This window comes from Lampetra planeri, chromosome 15 (genome assembly GCF_965212315.1).
Source record: "Lampetra planeri chromosome 15, kcLamPlan1.2.h2, whole genome shotgun sequence".
Lineage (NCBI taxonomy): Eukaryota > Metazoa > Chordata > Hyperoartia > Petromyzontiformes > Petromyzontidae > Lampetra > Lampetra planeri.
In genome coordinates this window covers 14,582,292-14,598,236 of record NC_136121.1, presented here as the reverse complement: position 1 = coordinate 14,598,236, position 15,945 = coordinate 14,582,292, and the positions used below count along the sequence as shown (strand labels likewise).

Sequence of the window (15,945 nt, the reverse complement as noted above, 5' to 3'; positions counted from 1 at the left end):
CCTGCGCGTCACGTGGCCGCGCGACGGAGCTCTCGGCCCCGTTACTGCCCCCCCCTGCCCGAGCAGCGAGCCCCCGTCCCGCGTGGCACGAGGAGCTCTCCCACTGACGCCCAACAGCCCCCGCCCCCCACACACAAACGCCCCGGGGAGTGATGAAGACCAAGCACGCCAAAGAGGTTAAGCCGACAGCTCTCTCCTCCCCTTTTCCGCCCCCCACTCCAAGGACGCTGACCCCCCCCCCTATCTCGAGACACTGCCCCCCCCCCCACCCCTTCCCCCTAACGAGCCAGGGTCGCCTTGATACTCCCAGACCACCCGCCGTCCCGGCACGGAGGAGCGCGGACAGAGAGAGAGAGAGCGCCATGGTGGAGAGAGGGAGGGGGGCTCCGTCACTCGCGAATAAAAGACAATTTGGCGAAGAGCTGCCGACGCGAGCGCTCCGTGCCCCCCGGGGTCGCGAGTAAAGAGATTGGGGTCGAGAGAGTAACGCGCCTAATCTCCCCGCCACGCCGCCAGCGCCGCCGCTAATGTGTCGTCAGCGGAACGCGCCCCTCGCTCCCCGCCCGGCCAGCGACGCGACGTTGACTTTAACTGAGTGCGTGAGTGGAGGTGGGGGGGGGATGTTGGGGCGTGAGGATGGGAGATGGAAATTGCGGTGGATTTGTGTGTGGCGACGAGGGGGGTGGATCGCGCAGTGGTTTGGCGCTGCACTGCGCTACAAACAAGCCAGCCCCTCGTGTGCCGTTTCGGCCTTCATCGGCGCTGGCGAAGATCGCATTCCCCCAGCAGTCTGTTAGAGACTAGTGGGGGATCTCCGTGGTGTGCGTATTGTTGTGTTCGCTGGGTGTCGAGCGCTTTCCAACATTTTACGAGCGCGTAGTCGATATGAAGCCACATTATTCCGCATTTAGCCACTGTGAGACACGGCCGTCTGGGAAACACAAAGATCCCCCATATAGCCTTTACCAACTGTAGGGACAAGTGCTGTTCGCCAGCACCTATGGCCAGCACGGAGGGGGGAGGGTGTGGTCAGCGCCACGCCCGGCCGCCTTTGTCTCCCCAGATCTGATGTTTTATCGACATCAGCTTTATTTCAAGGCTGAATCGACACAGGGGAGGCCCAGGACCGATTCAAACATTTGCACTGTTACTGTCCGTGAGCGGGAATCACTGAACTCGGGTCGTAGGGTTCGTAACGCAGCGCCCTCACCACTGCGTTGCCGCTCCCAGCACACAAACGCAAAGCTCCCAAGCGTAGCCCACACAGACTGTTAGGCCAAGGGCTGCTAGCAACATAACCTGGCTCTTGTACCAGGCTAGGCTCACTTTGAGGCCACGCGAAGTGTCGAAGGCTCGCTGACCCAGGTGGCACACACTCACCGCACACTGTGCGCAAAACACAATAAACAGCACGGGGTGGAGGAGTATGAGGAAGGGGGGGGGGCAACGAGGATGACGGGGGGGGGGGTGACGAGGGGGGTGAAGAGGTGGAGGAGGAGCGGGTGGCCCTGTGTGCTGGAGGGGCTCTGCTGGCAGTAGCTGGGCTCTACGAGGCAAGGGCACCACAACAACAACACCACCAGGAGGAGGAGGAATATTCTCCCCTCGGCCCCGGCGCGGTGAAACATTAACCGAGTCGCGCACAGTCTCCTGCCCCCGTGAAACTTTTCATTAACTCCACCGACTCCCTCCCTCGCCTCTCCCTCCCCCTCGCACCCTCCCCCTCGCTCCCTCCCCCTCGCCCCCTCCCCCTCGCCCCCTCCCCCTCGCTCCCCCTCGCTCCCTCCCCCTCGCCCCTCCCCCTCGCCCCCTCCCCCTCGCTCCCTCCCCCTCGCCCCCTCCCCGCTCGCGATCCGCCTCGCCGGCCCGAGGCCCCCAGCGCCACGCTGCTCAAACACAAATAGAGTCGTGATGCTGCTGCTTACTCGTGTTGGCAGCGGTGCACAAGCACAATTAATAACAAAACACACTTCGGCAATAACACCACGGTGACTATGAACATCAATAAATACATTAATAAACAACGTTTCGGGCAATGGCCTTTCTTCATAACAGGGAGATGATGATCTGATGATGATCTCGCAGCTGTAAGGAAAAGTCATTGTCAGATACAGGGCACCGACGACTAGCGAGCGAGCCCTGTGGGGCAAAGGGCGGCGGTCTCGTCAATAGGAAGGGGGAGAGATGTAGGGGGTAGGTGAGGGGCGGTGCTGGAGGAAAGGGAGAGAGGGTGGTGGCTGGAGCACGCTGCAGGCCGCACCATCCTCTGCCCGTGCGCTCTGCTGGTGCAGGCGCAGGGGCGCTACCGTGGAGCTGCGCCCGCAGCGGTTTCCCCTCCACGCGCCGTTCACCCCCCTGACCGCTGACCGCTGCAACCGCTCAGTGCCACCACGCGCTTCCCCAAGACGCTACCCCCCCCCCCCCCGTGTGACCTTGATCCCACCCGCCGACCCCACTCGCTGCCCAATGCTACGCCCTCCCTCCACCCTCTGACCCCAACCCACACCCCTTCTCCCGCCCTCTGCCCCGAGTCGGACTTGGATGTGCCACGCCTCGCCACGCAATTGCGTTGGTGTCTGTGGGGGTGGGGGCTAAGAGGCGGAGGGTGGGGGCAGGAGGAGGGGGGAGCGGGCAGCAATGATTTATGCGTCCATGCCTGACTGCTCACCCCACATTATTGCTTTGTAAATGATTCATCAGTCTTTGGGTAGTGCACGCGGCGCGTAATCAGCCACTTTGACTAAAGGCCAAATCCACACTCTGTTCCTCTCTAGACAAAATAAAACCATTGCAGGTGCGCGTTGTCTCTCGTTTACTGCCACGGCGTGCGCGGCGCGGATAAAATAGCTACCGACTTGAAAAACAACCATCACCACCTCCTCCTCCACCACCACCATCACCACCACCATCACCACCTCCACCCAAACCACCACCTCCACCACCACTGTGCCGCCACCCAGAGTCCCGCCCAGGTGCGGTGGTGCGCGCACTTTAGTCCAGCGCCGTGGAGAATGGAGGCAAGGGTTGGTGGATCGAGGAAAGATTTGTGAGACTCCCAAAACCTGCTCGGCCGGAAGGTGTCAGGATGATGGCGGTACAGCGCGTGGGTTCGTGAGCCCGATTAGCACGGGTGGCTACATGCGGAGCGAAAGAAGTTCAACTTACATACAATCCGTCTGTGCGGACCTCGTGTAACGCGGCACGATTTAATTCCTCCAAGTTCTCCGCTTCATGTTCGCGAATAACAAAAAACCCCTCATCAATGGCATCGACCAAACATCCCAGCGTGGATGTTCTTGAAACTCAGCGAAACGGCCGTGGATAAAGGGCATCGCTTCAATCGTTATCCACACGCCGTGTGAGCGAACGACGAGGAGGCTTCGCGGACACAACAGGGGCGCCGTCGCGCAGGAGGGAGCCGCGGGACCGCCCCGTGGCCGCGCCAGAGCAGCGAGGAGGGCGGAGGTGGTGGTCGAGGGTCAGGGGATGGCCGCGTGCCTTTGATGTTGACCTCCAGGCGGAGTGCGGCTGCATCTCGGTGCGCTGTGGACACACGGGGCACGGGTCGCCTCGCCATGGGGGGCGGGGCGGGGCTTGAGTATAAACAGCTGGCAGTTGAGCAGCATTGCTTCCAGCGAGGCCTGGCTGGGGTGGAGAGACAGATGTGAGAAGAAGGAGAATTGTCTGCTTATTTGTTTTGGTAATTTGCTCTTCAGAGCAGAGTGGCCTTCGCAGTCCCTCCCCCCACGCACATCCCGATGTAGGGGGACGGGGGGAGGAGGGGTGCCTGACCCTACCCAGTCACAGGCAGAGGGATCGAGACGAGACCCGGGACAGATGGCCGAGACAAGCCCCGGCTCGGCGCATCCACACGAGCGGGCGGCAGTCGGCACTGCCATCACCTGCTCACGTCCACAGCCTACAACAACACCTACAACAACACCTACAACAACTAGCAAGCTCCTTGCCGTGGTGGTGGTGCTGGTGATTACACATCCAAGTATTAGCCAGGCCCCAACCTAATTATCGTGCCTGCAAGGTTCCACGAGATGGAGTCGCATCCACGGTGATCTATGTGGTTGTAGGCCAACACGGACAGACGACGCTCCTGACGGGGGGTGCGATGGGGTGATTAGTGAGAGGGGGGGGCAGGGGTCCGTGACACCGCCTGACTTGTAACCACCACCCCCCCCCTCCAGGGTCAGCGTGTGCACCCCCCGCCCTGCGTGCGACAGCAGCGACTCGCACCACCCCCCTTCTCCCCTCTTGTACTACGAGCCACGCGAAGCGGGGCAGTGAGGGAAAGGGAGTGGGGGGGGGGCGCCTGCGACGCTGCGCAGCCAAATATGGTCGGGATCGCAGCGAGGGGACACGTGAACTAGACCTCCGGAGAGCAAAGCATCCAGAGCCACCAACACCACCACCACACAGTCAGGGCGCCCTTAATTATTCATACGGGGGGCGGGGGTGACGCTCAGCCGCGCCTGCTGCTGCTGCTGTGCGAAATGCAGCCCCCCCCGCAGCCCTCTCCCCCACTCCTCCCCCGGCTCTTGTGTAGCGAGCGGCGACATCAAAGCGTGGCCGGACGTTAGGGATCGTTACGCTCAGCGGGAGGTGAGGGCTTGTTGGGATGGCGGTGTGGGGGTGACCGCCATGGGGTGGGTAGAGGGGGCCTGGGGGCTGGGAGCGCGCGGGGTGCCACAGGGTCTCTGCTGACACCCGCTGCGTCCGATCGCGCCGCAGAGCGCGAGCGGTCATCCGCGCATCGCCCTTGCCAGACCCCACTCGTGGGAGTTGCGCCTGGACCTCGATTGAGGAGCTCGACTGAGGACCCCTTCTGGAGGGGTCCGTCTCACGCGTAGTTGGCGATCGTTGCTTCTCGTCCGACGCGCATTGCGGCGAAAACGCGCCGATGTTGTCCGGTCAGCGACATGCGGCGGCTGGGGGCCGTGGACCCGCTCGGAGAGTCACGTCCACTCCGGCTCTGACGACACGCGCGTCGACCACGAGATCGACTCGCAACTCTCTGGAAACGCCAAATTCACCAGATGTTGAACACCGTGGACTCGACCGTTACGCCACCGGTTGATGGAAACGCGAATTGATGATTGAATCGAATCTTGACGAGTAATTCGGTTTGCGAGAAGGGCGATTGCTGACAAATTTAGAACGCGAGCCACTGTGGTGTTTGTGCTCTGCGCCTCCCGCATCCGAGCATCATAGTCTCGGAGACTCCTGCTTTCCTCGCGTTTCCTGCTGAAGTGGGGCTCGTCCCGTCGGGCGGAGGAGGGGACGTGGAGGAGGGTGGGAGGAGGGGGAGGGGGGAGAGGCCGCGTCCGCATCAAGGTCCCTTCCGCCTCCCTCCCCCGCGACCCGCGCCCCGTGCAGATCCCGCTCGGAATAAACACCAGGGTTGGGAGTTCACGATTCATCCTCAAAATACTCGACCCAGGGACCTTCCCGTGCCTACTCCTCTCTTCCGCCCCCCCCCCACAGCCGCCCTTGCTATGGGCCCCTCTCCCTCCCTGCCTCCCCTCCTCGCCCGCCAAACTCGCCGCCGACACAGCGAGAGGACGCGAAGTCGCCTCCGCGCGGGGCGCAGCGAACTTGGGAGATGCTCTCCGCCGCGTGGACGCGACGCCCCTGCCGACGCCGCGGGGAGGAGGAAGTGGCCCCGGTCCCACGCGTGAAACCAAAACAACCGAGTCGGAGCGACTCCCCGCTGCTCGCCTGAGCCACACTGAGGCATCGGTGCTCATCTCTTGCTCACAGCTCGGCAGAGCCAGTAGTGGAAAATCCTCTTTCCTATGGCGGGGGCGAGTATCGCAGAATTAAATCGGTCAATCGTGATTGCCTTCTCGCCACAAAGTGGTACCTGTTTTATTCACCATACGCGACTGATGGGCTGAGTGCACTCTCCAACTGAGTCAACGCTTGTTCTACAGCTGAGCGATTTGGCCGGGGTGAATCCAATGTAGCAAACACAATTGTTGTTGTTGTAACAATAATAATAATAATCGTCATCATCATGAATAGTGTCCGCTTCACTGCAACCTCCTGGGCGGGATGGCAGTGGCACCAGCGATCGCCCATCGAGAGAACGGCAGACAGGAGGATGCGAGGGGCGGGTGCGCGCGGGGTGAAACAACAAAGACAACAACACAGATTCCCGTACGGCCTTAACGAACTGGTCGGGCGATATTTTACGCATTCCACCAGGCACTCATTTAAGTCTGAGCCAACCTAGGGAGAGGTCCAGAAGCAAATCGTGTTGTCCGTGAGCGGGAATCGAACTCTGGTTGCCGGGTTCACGGACACAAACACGCACACGGCAAGACGCACACGGCAAGACGCACACGGACGCGCGCGCCTCACACGTGGCGACGGTTACCCCACCACCTCGTGCTCGCGGAAGTTCCGTGCCGTTTGATAAGAGACGCCGCCGCCGCCACCGGCGGTGGTGCGCGGGGCGCGGGGGGTAGGGGGGGGGGTAAGCGACAGTGGGGTGGGGAGCAGCTCGATTATCTCTGCACGGCTGTGGTTTGCCGGTGCCAGTGGAAAAAAAAACCCTGGCCCGGTGCGCGCGTGAGAGCAGGAGGGACGCGGGAGCGTGCCAAGCCGAATGATGCGGCGGTCGTAATCGCGAGGCGCACACGCGACACCGCAGCGTGACACGCGGCTTCGCGAGCTGCAATCCTCCTGTACCCCCCCCCGCCCCCCAAACGGCCTGTCCCGTCCTCCCCCTGCTGACCCCTCCCCCCGTCCTCCAGCCCACTTCGACACTTGGACCCCTCGCGAGATCCTCCCCCCCCCCCCTTATACAACAACCGCCCCATTCGCTACCAAGCGACTTAATCACAGTGTGAGTGTCAGGTGAGGTGTGCCTAGTGACGTCATCGCGTAGCTTTCGATGTGCACCAAGTGATGTCATCGCAGCCCTTGTGCCAAGCTTGGAGCACTCCGAGGCCACGATAATTGTCGAAGACTCGTTGGCAGGAGGTCACGGAACAGACTCAAGTGCTTGCCCGAGATGATTGGCAGGCGCACGACCTGTGCCTCTCCACTGTGCCAACTTTCTGCGTTTTAGCCTCCCGGCGCTCCGCTCGTTGTTGTGAGGGTCGCTCCTCCGCACTCCCACGTTGTTGGAGGGCGACTGCCTCCGACTGCTCGAGTCGCGTCCTTCACGATCCCCCTCCTCTTTCCTCCTCTCCGCTCCACACCCTTCACACTCCCCATCACCCAAACCCACCCCATCGCTGTGCGGAAAGAGGGGACGCAACTGCGCCCCCCCTCCGTGCGGGCTTCGCGAAGGCAGCAGATTCTCACCCCCCCCCCCCCAAGAGCCACGAGGTGAGGTGGGGGACAGACCGCGCCGTGCCAGGGCTCTTGTTAAGAGAGCCCCTCTGCGCCATCTATTTGCGGCTATTGGCGCGCATTGCAGCCCGCTATGGGGCGCACTGGCAAGTTGTGAATCGATACACTACCCCCTGCTGCCCTCCGAGCGGCGGTGGTGGGAGCATGGAGTGGAGGGGGGGGGGCCCTCAGCCGAAGTTGAGATGTAGCGGCGTGGTGTGGCCAGTCGCGTTCCAGGGAATGTTTTCATGATTTCAACTTTCGCGGGCCGGATCCCTCCCGTACGCGTCTGCAGGCGGTGATCAGATTCACATGGGGGGGGGGGGGGGGTGTTCGAGGGAGTAGCACCCCCCCCCGCCCCCTACGTGCCAATGATTGTATTTCAACTCTGTTCTCTAGCTACGTTGGTTTCCGGATTAGGCCACGTGGTGGTAGTTTTGTGCCATAAAACAAGACCGTCACGTGTACATACCTTTATTATTTACAAACGTGCCGATTCATCGATCTGATTCTGACCAGGTAAGCTTCTCCTCCTCCTCCCATTCTTCTCGCGGGGAGCTCGCGACTTCTCGCGACTGAATCCAACACCAACGTTGCGGCGACGTTTCGCTCAACCTGCTCCGAGCTTCATCAGCGGGCGCGCCCGGCAATCTCCTGCCCGGACCCTCCACTACCCACGCGCGCGCCGTCCCAGCGACTCCGCGAATCCCCTTCAGTATCGGGATCGTCGTCGTGTGAATACGCGCATTACTCAACGTTCAAACGACGTCACGGCAGCGTTATAATGCCACCACATCAGGCCTTAGCTAGTCAGTAAGAGTTGTTGTTGTTGTTGTTGCTGTTTGACTGACGCAGCTCCGCACGCACGTGGGGCGGCTCGGGACGCAGACCCCGGCACGTGTAGCTACAAGGGAAGAGCCATCAGTGCCTTGGGTTGCGTTTCCTCCGCGATTGATGTCATAAACGCATCGCCAGGACTAACGAACTCGCCATCTCCGCGCGTCTACCGACTCAAGAGGTATCCCCAGCGAACATCTCGTCTGCAGAGGGGGGGGGGGGGGGAGTGGCTTTACGTCCTCACCTCCCCTTCTGCCCCCAACTGCTGCTCTGCTCTCTCCGGCTGGCTGAGAGAGTCGCAAACCCCCCGAGAGTGGGGAGGGAAAGAGAGAGGGGGGAGAACAACCAGCACCGCGCACTCTGCCCCCGCTCGCCCCCCATGGCCTGGCGCTGTCGTTTCCCTTTTAACAAATCTGGAGGGGGGGGGGGACCTCTGCCCGGCGCAGTTAGGGGGGGGCGGGATGGGGCACGGAGCTGGGCTATTTTGGAGAGAGACATCCGTGTGCGGCCGTGGCGGCAGCGGTGATTAGGCGTCCGATGACATCGCGGCGCGTTTATATAACGGCTCCAGCGGGGGGGGGGGGGGGGGTAGTGGGGGTGCCCGACGAGAGCCACAATAGCCACGTGGTCGATAGGGGACACGGGGTGCCCCGGCTGAGGATGGATGTTAGTCGGTCTCGTGGTGATGATGATGATGGCAGTGATGATGATGGCTGAGAATGGTGATGATGATGATGCTGCTGATTGTGATGAGTGTGGCTGTGCACCAATTTCTATGGCCACGTGACTATGTAGCCCAGTGACTGCCACGGGCTTCGATAAGAACTGGAGAGAGACAAAGGCGTCCAGGGCTGGTGGTGTGGGGGGCAAGGACGCTGGACAACGCCTCGACTTGGAGCGCCTTGCCGGCCTTTGCTCGTATGGTTCTCGGTACTCAAAGCCCCTTGGCTAACAACAGTTGTGTGTGTGGGGGGGGGGGGGGGGGTCTTTGTCTTCGTCTTTGGGGTCAGTGGTTCAAGAACTCGGAGGCGCGGAGCCAGAACTCAAAGTCCCTCGTACGCAAACCTGAACAGGTGAGAGGCTAGTCATTGAACAAAGGCGGTCACTGCATCGCGCACTTTTAGATGCGCTTCTGCGGCCGTCTGGAACGCTCTTCCTTATAATATTATGTAGCCACTGGAGCTCGATTGGTAACTCATTTCTTTAAAATAGTTTTTTGTGTTTAGTTTGTTGTCCTTCCAACGCACCTTCGATTAGCACGGTTGGCTACATACGGTGCGAAAGAAGTTCAACATACATTCATGTGAGGGCTTGCATGGAAGAGAGACTAGATAGAGAGCAGCAATTAGATGCGCGATGCTTCTCTTGAAACTACGTCAAGCATCCTTAGGACATCCAAGAAGGCAGGTGAAATATAATTATGAACAATATAATTGCCTGAAAAAGCATGCGTGTTATTATTATCACGCTTTTGTACCGAGGAAAGCCTCACTGAGTCTCACGACTCTCCATCAGGAGGGTCCTGCCCCGTGTTCCGCAGTAGGGGGCGATGTCGATGCTGTGTGTGATCCCAATTGAGTATTTTAGGTTATTTTCCAGTCTTTGAGATGTTTTTGGCCATTACCAGCTACATTGCGTGTGTGTGTGGGTGTCTTAGCGATGCGAGGAAACCAGAGAAGACCGAAGGAAACCCAGGCAGAGCTTGGGGAGAGAAAAATACAAACTCCACTCGGGGAAGTTCCCGGGTCGGGCATCGAACCCAGGGAGTTCCTGCTGTGTTGCCATGACGTCACCGTGCTATGGTGACGTCATGTTTGAGAAGGTCATTTGCAGAGGTCACGCGGAGAGGAGGGGAGGTACCTGCATAGGGCTCTGCTCCTTCCTTGCCCGCGTCCCCGTATCCCAGGAAACTGTTCCCATGGAAACCGTTGGCAGACTCCATCTTGATTCGCTTCTCGGCCCAAGGTTGCGGCATGAGACCCGGGCGGCACGGGGCCTTACCCAGGCCTGGGGGGGGGGGGGGGGGGATGGGGTGGTGGGGGCGGGGGGAGGACACACAGACACAACACGGGGCCCTCAATTCCTTTCACAGACGAACACCTCCAGTCGTCACAATCATAGCAGCACACGTGCAATGCGGGCCGTCAGTAATATTGGACCACATGTTATCGTGATGGTCAGTGCAGGTTGGTGAAGGCTGGGAGCATTGAAGTGCAGTACAACAATGCATTTCACAGTGGATGTAGGCGTCCTCCGTTGCCCACCACGTAGCTTGGTGGCAGCCAACAACAGCTCGCTGCGCTGTGGCGATCGTCCATCCAAACACAACCCAGATTCAAGTCGACTTAGCTTCCCAGATCCCTCGAGATCGGGCCTGCTCCGGGTGATTTGGGTTTTGACGGAATAACGGGGGACATTCTGCTGCTTGGGGAGCGGAACGCAGGCAGTGGAGAAGGCGTGGAGTTGAGACGATCGCGACATCTCACGGCCGAACAGAGCGGAGGGCGTTTGAAGCAAAGACCTGGGCTGGTGGCATCATCGCAGATGAGTCGACTCGAGGGGTCGAGAGATTTGCCAGCGACACTCCATGTGCCTGAAGTTCGGAACAGTCGATCCTGGGACACGCGGGCCCGGGTAGTGCACGCGGGGCTCCGCGCCAACTCCGCCGTGTTTACCCTTGCGCCGCGAGAAGCGGGCAGCGACGTGATGGTGCCCCCCCCCCGCCCGCACCCCCCACCCTGCCCCTCTCCCCTCGCTCGGTCCGCCACCACCTCAGCTGCCGCTGGCAGGCCCTGGCCCCGATTAACTCCCATTAAAGGTCAGCTACTCCGTGAGCCCCCCCCGGCCCCCGCGCCCCCTCCCATCCCCCCTCCCACCTCTCCGCATTAATTTCCACGAAACAGTGGCACTGTTGCCACTGCCGATGCTATTTACGAGCCGCACCACTGCGTGAGAATGCATGGGGAGCGATCGTCACAAGAATGGTGTCAATAGTCGTGCCTGTGATGATGCATGGCGCGCGAGAACAAACAGAATGCCTTGGGGGGATGTTGCTGCTGCTGCGATGTCAGTGGTGGTGCACAAGCACAGCCAACAACACTGCGGTTGTGGCGTGGACAGTAAACGAATGACAATTCGGGCAAGAGAAGCAGGACCATTGCCCGAAACGTTGCGCAATATATATTCTTCATTTAACAGCGACGATGTTATTGACAAGATGTGTCGAGTCTTTTTTTATAACTCATATAAGTTGGCGTCGTTGTGGAGAATATATCTTGTAAGAAAATAACTACGCACACAAGACGCCTCCGCCTCCTTCACATATCTGTCCCTCCACTTAGAAAAGCAAACATAGAAAATGTGTTTGCACATCTCATCAGCCACACGGCCTTCTGGGAGTGCATAATGTCAGCAGCAATGGTTCTAGCAACACGCAAACAAGACTGATGAGACTGATGAGAGAGTTTCCTTGCCTGTTGGCCAGAGCCGTGTACGAGGTTGTAGGCAAGCCCCGCTCCGAGTGAGTGCGGGGTGTGGGATGCGCGCCTCTCCCAGAGGCTCCTCTGCTCCCACGTGAATGAGAATTGGAAACCCAGAGTTGTCACCACCTTGCTACCGTTGTGAATCAAAACGTTCACACGGAGCGGTGAGGGGCTATGAGGCAGAGCGGGGGTTCACGGGGGTGTAAGGGGAGGGGGCGTTCGGGAAGGAAAGGGGCAGGGAAGCACCGATTCTGCGCAAGCCCCACACGGCGCGCGCTTGCTCATGAATCGCGCAGAGGCGCTCACTCTCCATTGCCGCACAGACACAGAGAGAGCGAGAAGAGAGAGAGAGAGCGAGAAGAGAGAGAGTAGAGGGCGAGAGAGAGCGAGAAGAGAGAGAGTAGAGGGCGAGAGAGAGCGAGCGAGAGGAGAGCCGCGCTGAGAGCCGAGGCGACCCAACTCTCCAACTCTCCAACTCTCCAACTCTCGAGGCACGCGCTGCGCGCGCCGAGGTAATGGGGGGGGGGGGCATTGAGCCCCCCCGCCCCCCGCTCTACAGACGCACGCGCGACTCCACGCTCTGTTGTCGGTGTGTCCGCTGTTTGGAACTACTTAGTGTTTGTTTGTTCTTCCCCCGCACCTCCGATCAATACGGTGGGCTACGTACGGTGGGAATGAAGTTCAATATACATACCCAAACATCGCGACCTGGTGTGGCGGCCGCGCCTGGTACTGGCCACCCACCTAATCGTGTGCTCTGTCGGTCTTCATAGGTGCTTGCCTAATAGGCCTTGCCCCAACAGGCTGTGTGGGCTACACGGGGGATCTTTATCTTTGTTCTCTTTGCCCTTGAGTGTATGTGTGTGAGAGTGCGTGTAGTTAAGCACGCGGCCCGGTGTAAGGAATTACATTCCCCCTAACCCCCCGTTCGATTCCACCCCCACCCCTCCAACCCCACTCCCCATGTTTTTTAAAACTCGTTACTCATTTATCCAGGATGACCACGCTGAGTCCAATTGCTTTTTTTTCAGGAGGGTCCTGCTGCTTCATTGGGGGTTTCTTTTAAGAAGTGTTCAGCCAACTTGTGATGTCACAAGTTGGCGAGGCGGGGGCAACGCGCTGTCACCGTACAGATGGAAATAGATGGAGTTTAGTCAAATTGCTGTACCGCATTCTCCTGGCGTTGTAGGGTACGGCTCCTCGTCGACGCCCACGTGATCCACCAACCCTCGCCACTGCCTCCACAGTGCCGCACTACAGGCAGTGCAGCAGCATAGCCACGACCGTCCTGACTCGGTTCGCCTGGGGCCTGGGCCGACTCCCACCCTGGGGCCACGGGGCAGTTGCACCGCCTGCGCCACTCCGCGCAGTGGCTGCCGCACTGCGCCCACGCCGCGCCACGAGCCAGCTGCCTCTTGACGCCGCCTCCAATTAAAGTCACAGGGGAGGGGCCCCCCACCCCCCGCCCTTCCGCCCCCATCCCTCCACCCCCTCCCCTCCCATCCCCGCCCACCTTGGAACACGCGCGCTCTCCTCCCGCGCAAATCGCCATAAAAGTATAACAACAACAATAATTACGGCAATGATAACAAATAAAGGCGACGCAGAGACGGGGTGATGAAACAAGCTCTGGGGGCGAGGGAGTTGACTGAATAATCGCCGCGGTTGCAAGTTGCGCTCTTCCTCCGCTCGCGTGAGTAGCGAGTTATTTATTAATGCGCCTATATTCTACCCAGATTATTTATTAATGAAGGGGCTGAAATCGAAGACGCTCGCGGGTCGAGAGGACAAAAAGCAGCGGCGACCAATAGCGCGCTCATGACCCCGCCCAGAGCCCCCGACCCCAACCCGAGCACTGCCGTCGCCCCAGCCCCCTTCACCACAGCCACGCGCAGCCTGGACCCACACTGCGAGTTCTGACCCTCGCTCGGTCTGCAAGCTCCATCTCGCCCCAGCCCTCCCAGTACCACGGTGGAGACACCCACCCTTATCCACCTCCATTCAAAGTGAAAATTGCGAACTAGTTTTTTTGTTTTACCAGCTAAGGCTCACTGAGCTATATAGCTTTTTTTAGAAGCGACCTGATCACAAATTATAGCTCAAAGAAGCGACTTTTCCCGTAGAAATGTATAGCAGCCAAATACTCTAAGCGCGTGTTGATTCTAAACATGGAAGAGAAAACCGGAGGACCCGGAGAAAAATCTACACGACACAAAGAGAGAGACACGCAAACTCAAAATAAATATACGTCTGGGTCGGCATCGAACCCACGACCTCGTGCATACCAGGCGAGGGAGTTAACATCTCGCCACTGTGGCGCCATTATAAGCGGTATCGTCTCTGATCAATTACCAAACGTAACGAACCCGTCCCTGATCCAGCATCACTGGCGAGACCGTCTCTGACCTATCACCTCCCCATCTCTGACCCACAGCTCGGCCGCTGTCAAAGGTCGCGCTTGAGACGGGGTCACGTGAGCGCGCGGCTATCGTCATTGTCCGCGTGGTCGCGGCTTGTGGAGCCCCCCCCTCAGCCCATGAGCCCCCCCCCCCACCCGCCGCCTTTGTGGCACGTAGAGTCACGGGTAACGTTACTCGGAGTGACGCGTCACGTTACCTCCCGGGTAACCGCGCTGACGTGTGTACACCGGTGTGTGCCGGCCTTCATAGGTGCCCCATAGCAGCACTTGCCCGAAAGGTCTGGTAAAAGGCTACACGGGGGACCATTGTCTTTGTTTTTTGTGCCTATGCGTATGTACCTGTGTGTGTGTACCTCTGCCTGACGCACTCTGTGTGTCCGTGAGTGTATGCCGGCCAGTGCAGTGGATAACGCGCTGCTCTGCGAAACCGGAGACCCTCGTTCGATTTATGCTCGCGACCAGCAAAAGTGGAAAATATTTTAACCTGTCTTGGACGTAAAAATGAGTACCCGGTGCGGTGTGGGTAAACATCAGCATTGGGGATACAAAGGCGGCCGGGCGTGCTGTTGGCCACGCTGCCCTTTGCGTGCCGTATTGGCCTTCACTCGCTGACAGCACTTTCGCCAACAGTCTTGGCGCAGGCTATACGGGACATCTTTGTCTGTGTGTGTGTGTACGCGTGATGCTGTGCTGCGCGCCGGATCCCGTTTTAGCCGCATTACGCGCGGCCCGCGGGACGCGTCCGCGCTCCGCTATTGCTGGCATCGGAAACTCGATACCTGTGAGCGAAGCCGCGCTCCGATTCGCCCCCCACCCCCTGCCACCCCCACCCACCCACCCCTTCGTCCCCTCGAGCAATGATCGGCGCCGTGCGGAGGTGACGCGGATCGTGCACGCGCTCCACGAGACTCCCCGCGGCAGGGCGGTACTGCAGGGTGATAACGCAGGGCGATGATGCGGGGTGGCCACTGCAGGGAGATATTCTGGGGCGATGTGCCATTAGGCGCTTCTGCAGGGCGCTTAACTGGACACGTTTGGCAGGATTGATCAGCCCCCGAGTGGGTTAATAACGGGCCAAGGAGACGAAGTGACATTACACGAAGTCACATTACTCCTCCTCTTCCCCAGCGCTGCTGCGTCAGCGATTCCGCGTTAGCGGGCAACATCATTGCGCTGAGCAGCGAGAGAGCTCGGATTTCATGCACATTGTCCCGTGAGCCACGCAACAAAGCCGCCCGGCTCTGTTCCGCTCGGTGTTCAGTGACATCTCGCCCGGGTTTTTTGATATTTTGCAACGCGCGGCAGCTGTCAACGTGGCTCGAATCGGCGCGGAGGTGGCGGCACTGCGCTCGCGTCACCAACGGCGTCTCCCCTCCCATCAGCGGGGCAGGAGACGGAACGGGACTCATTTCTAATTATCCAGGTCCCCCCCACGCTGGGCAGCCCCTCGTGGTATTAGGGGGCATGCCCGACTGCCTCCGCGGCACGCGCGCGGGTAGAAAGAGGCAGCCAAGGCGAAGTGAACTCACGCTGACGACGACGGGTTGACGGGTAGGCGGGTAGGCGGGTCGCCTCCTTACACGCGCGATGCGGCCGGCGAGCTGGGAGGGGGCTTACGGGGTGAGCGCCGGAGATGGAGGTCGGGGGAAGGGGCTGGCAAGGGGGGGGGCTGTTCCAGAGGCTTCAGGCACGCACCGCCCTCTTCATGCGGAGGCATGGATTTGGGCGGTGGTGGAGGAGGAGACGGGAGCTGTCCACCGCTCGCGTCGCGTTACCGTTCGCGACCGGGGCGCGATACGGGACGCGGCTGAAGCGGCGTCACGGGACGGGTTGGCCGCGCGCTGCGGCGAGCGC

General features: G+C 60.0%; 1 protein-coding gene across 2 annotated transcripts in view; it reads right to left on the bottom strand.

Moving 5' to 3' along the window:
* The window catches only part of LOC144722811 (dachshund homolog 1-like), a 58,887-nt gene that overhangs the window by 13,707 nt on the left and 29,235 nt on the right, over positions 1-15,945 (bottom strand). For both annotated transcript variants that reach the window (XM_078601249.1, XM_078601248.1), the window contains exon 3: positions 10,051-10,197. In XM_078601249.1, the coding sequence (XP_078457375.1) occupies positions 10,051-10,197 (147 nt within the window). The remainder of the gene's footprint in view (positions 1-10,050; positions 10,198-15,945) is intronic.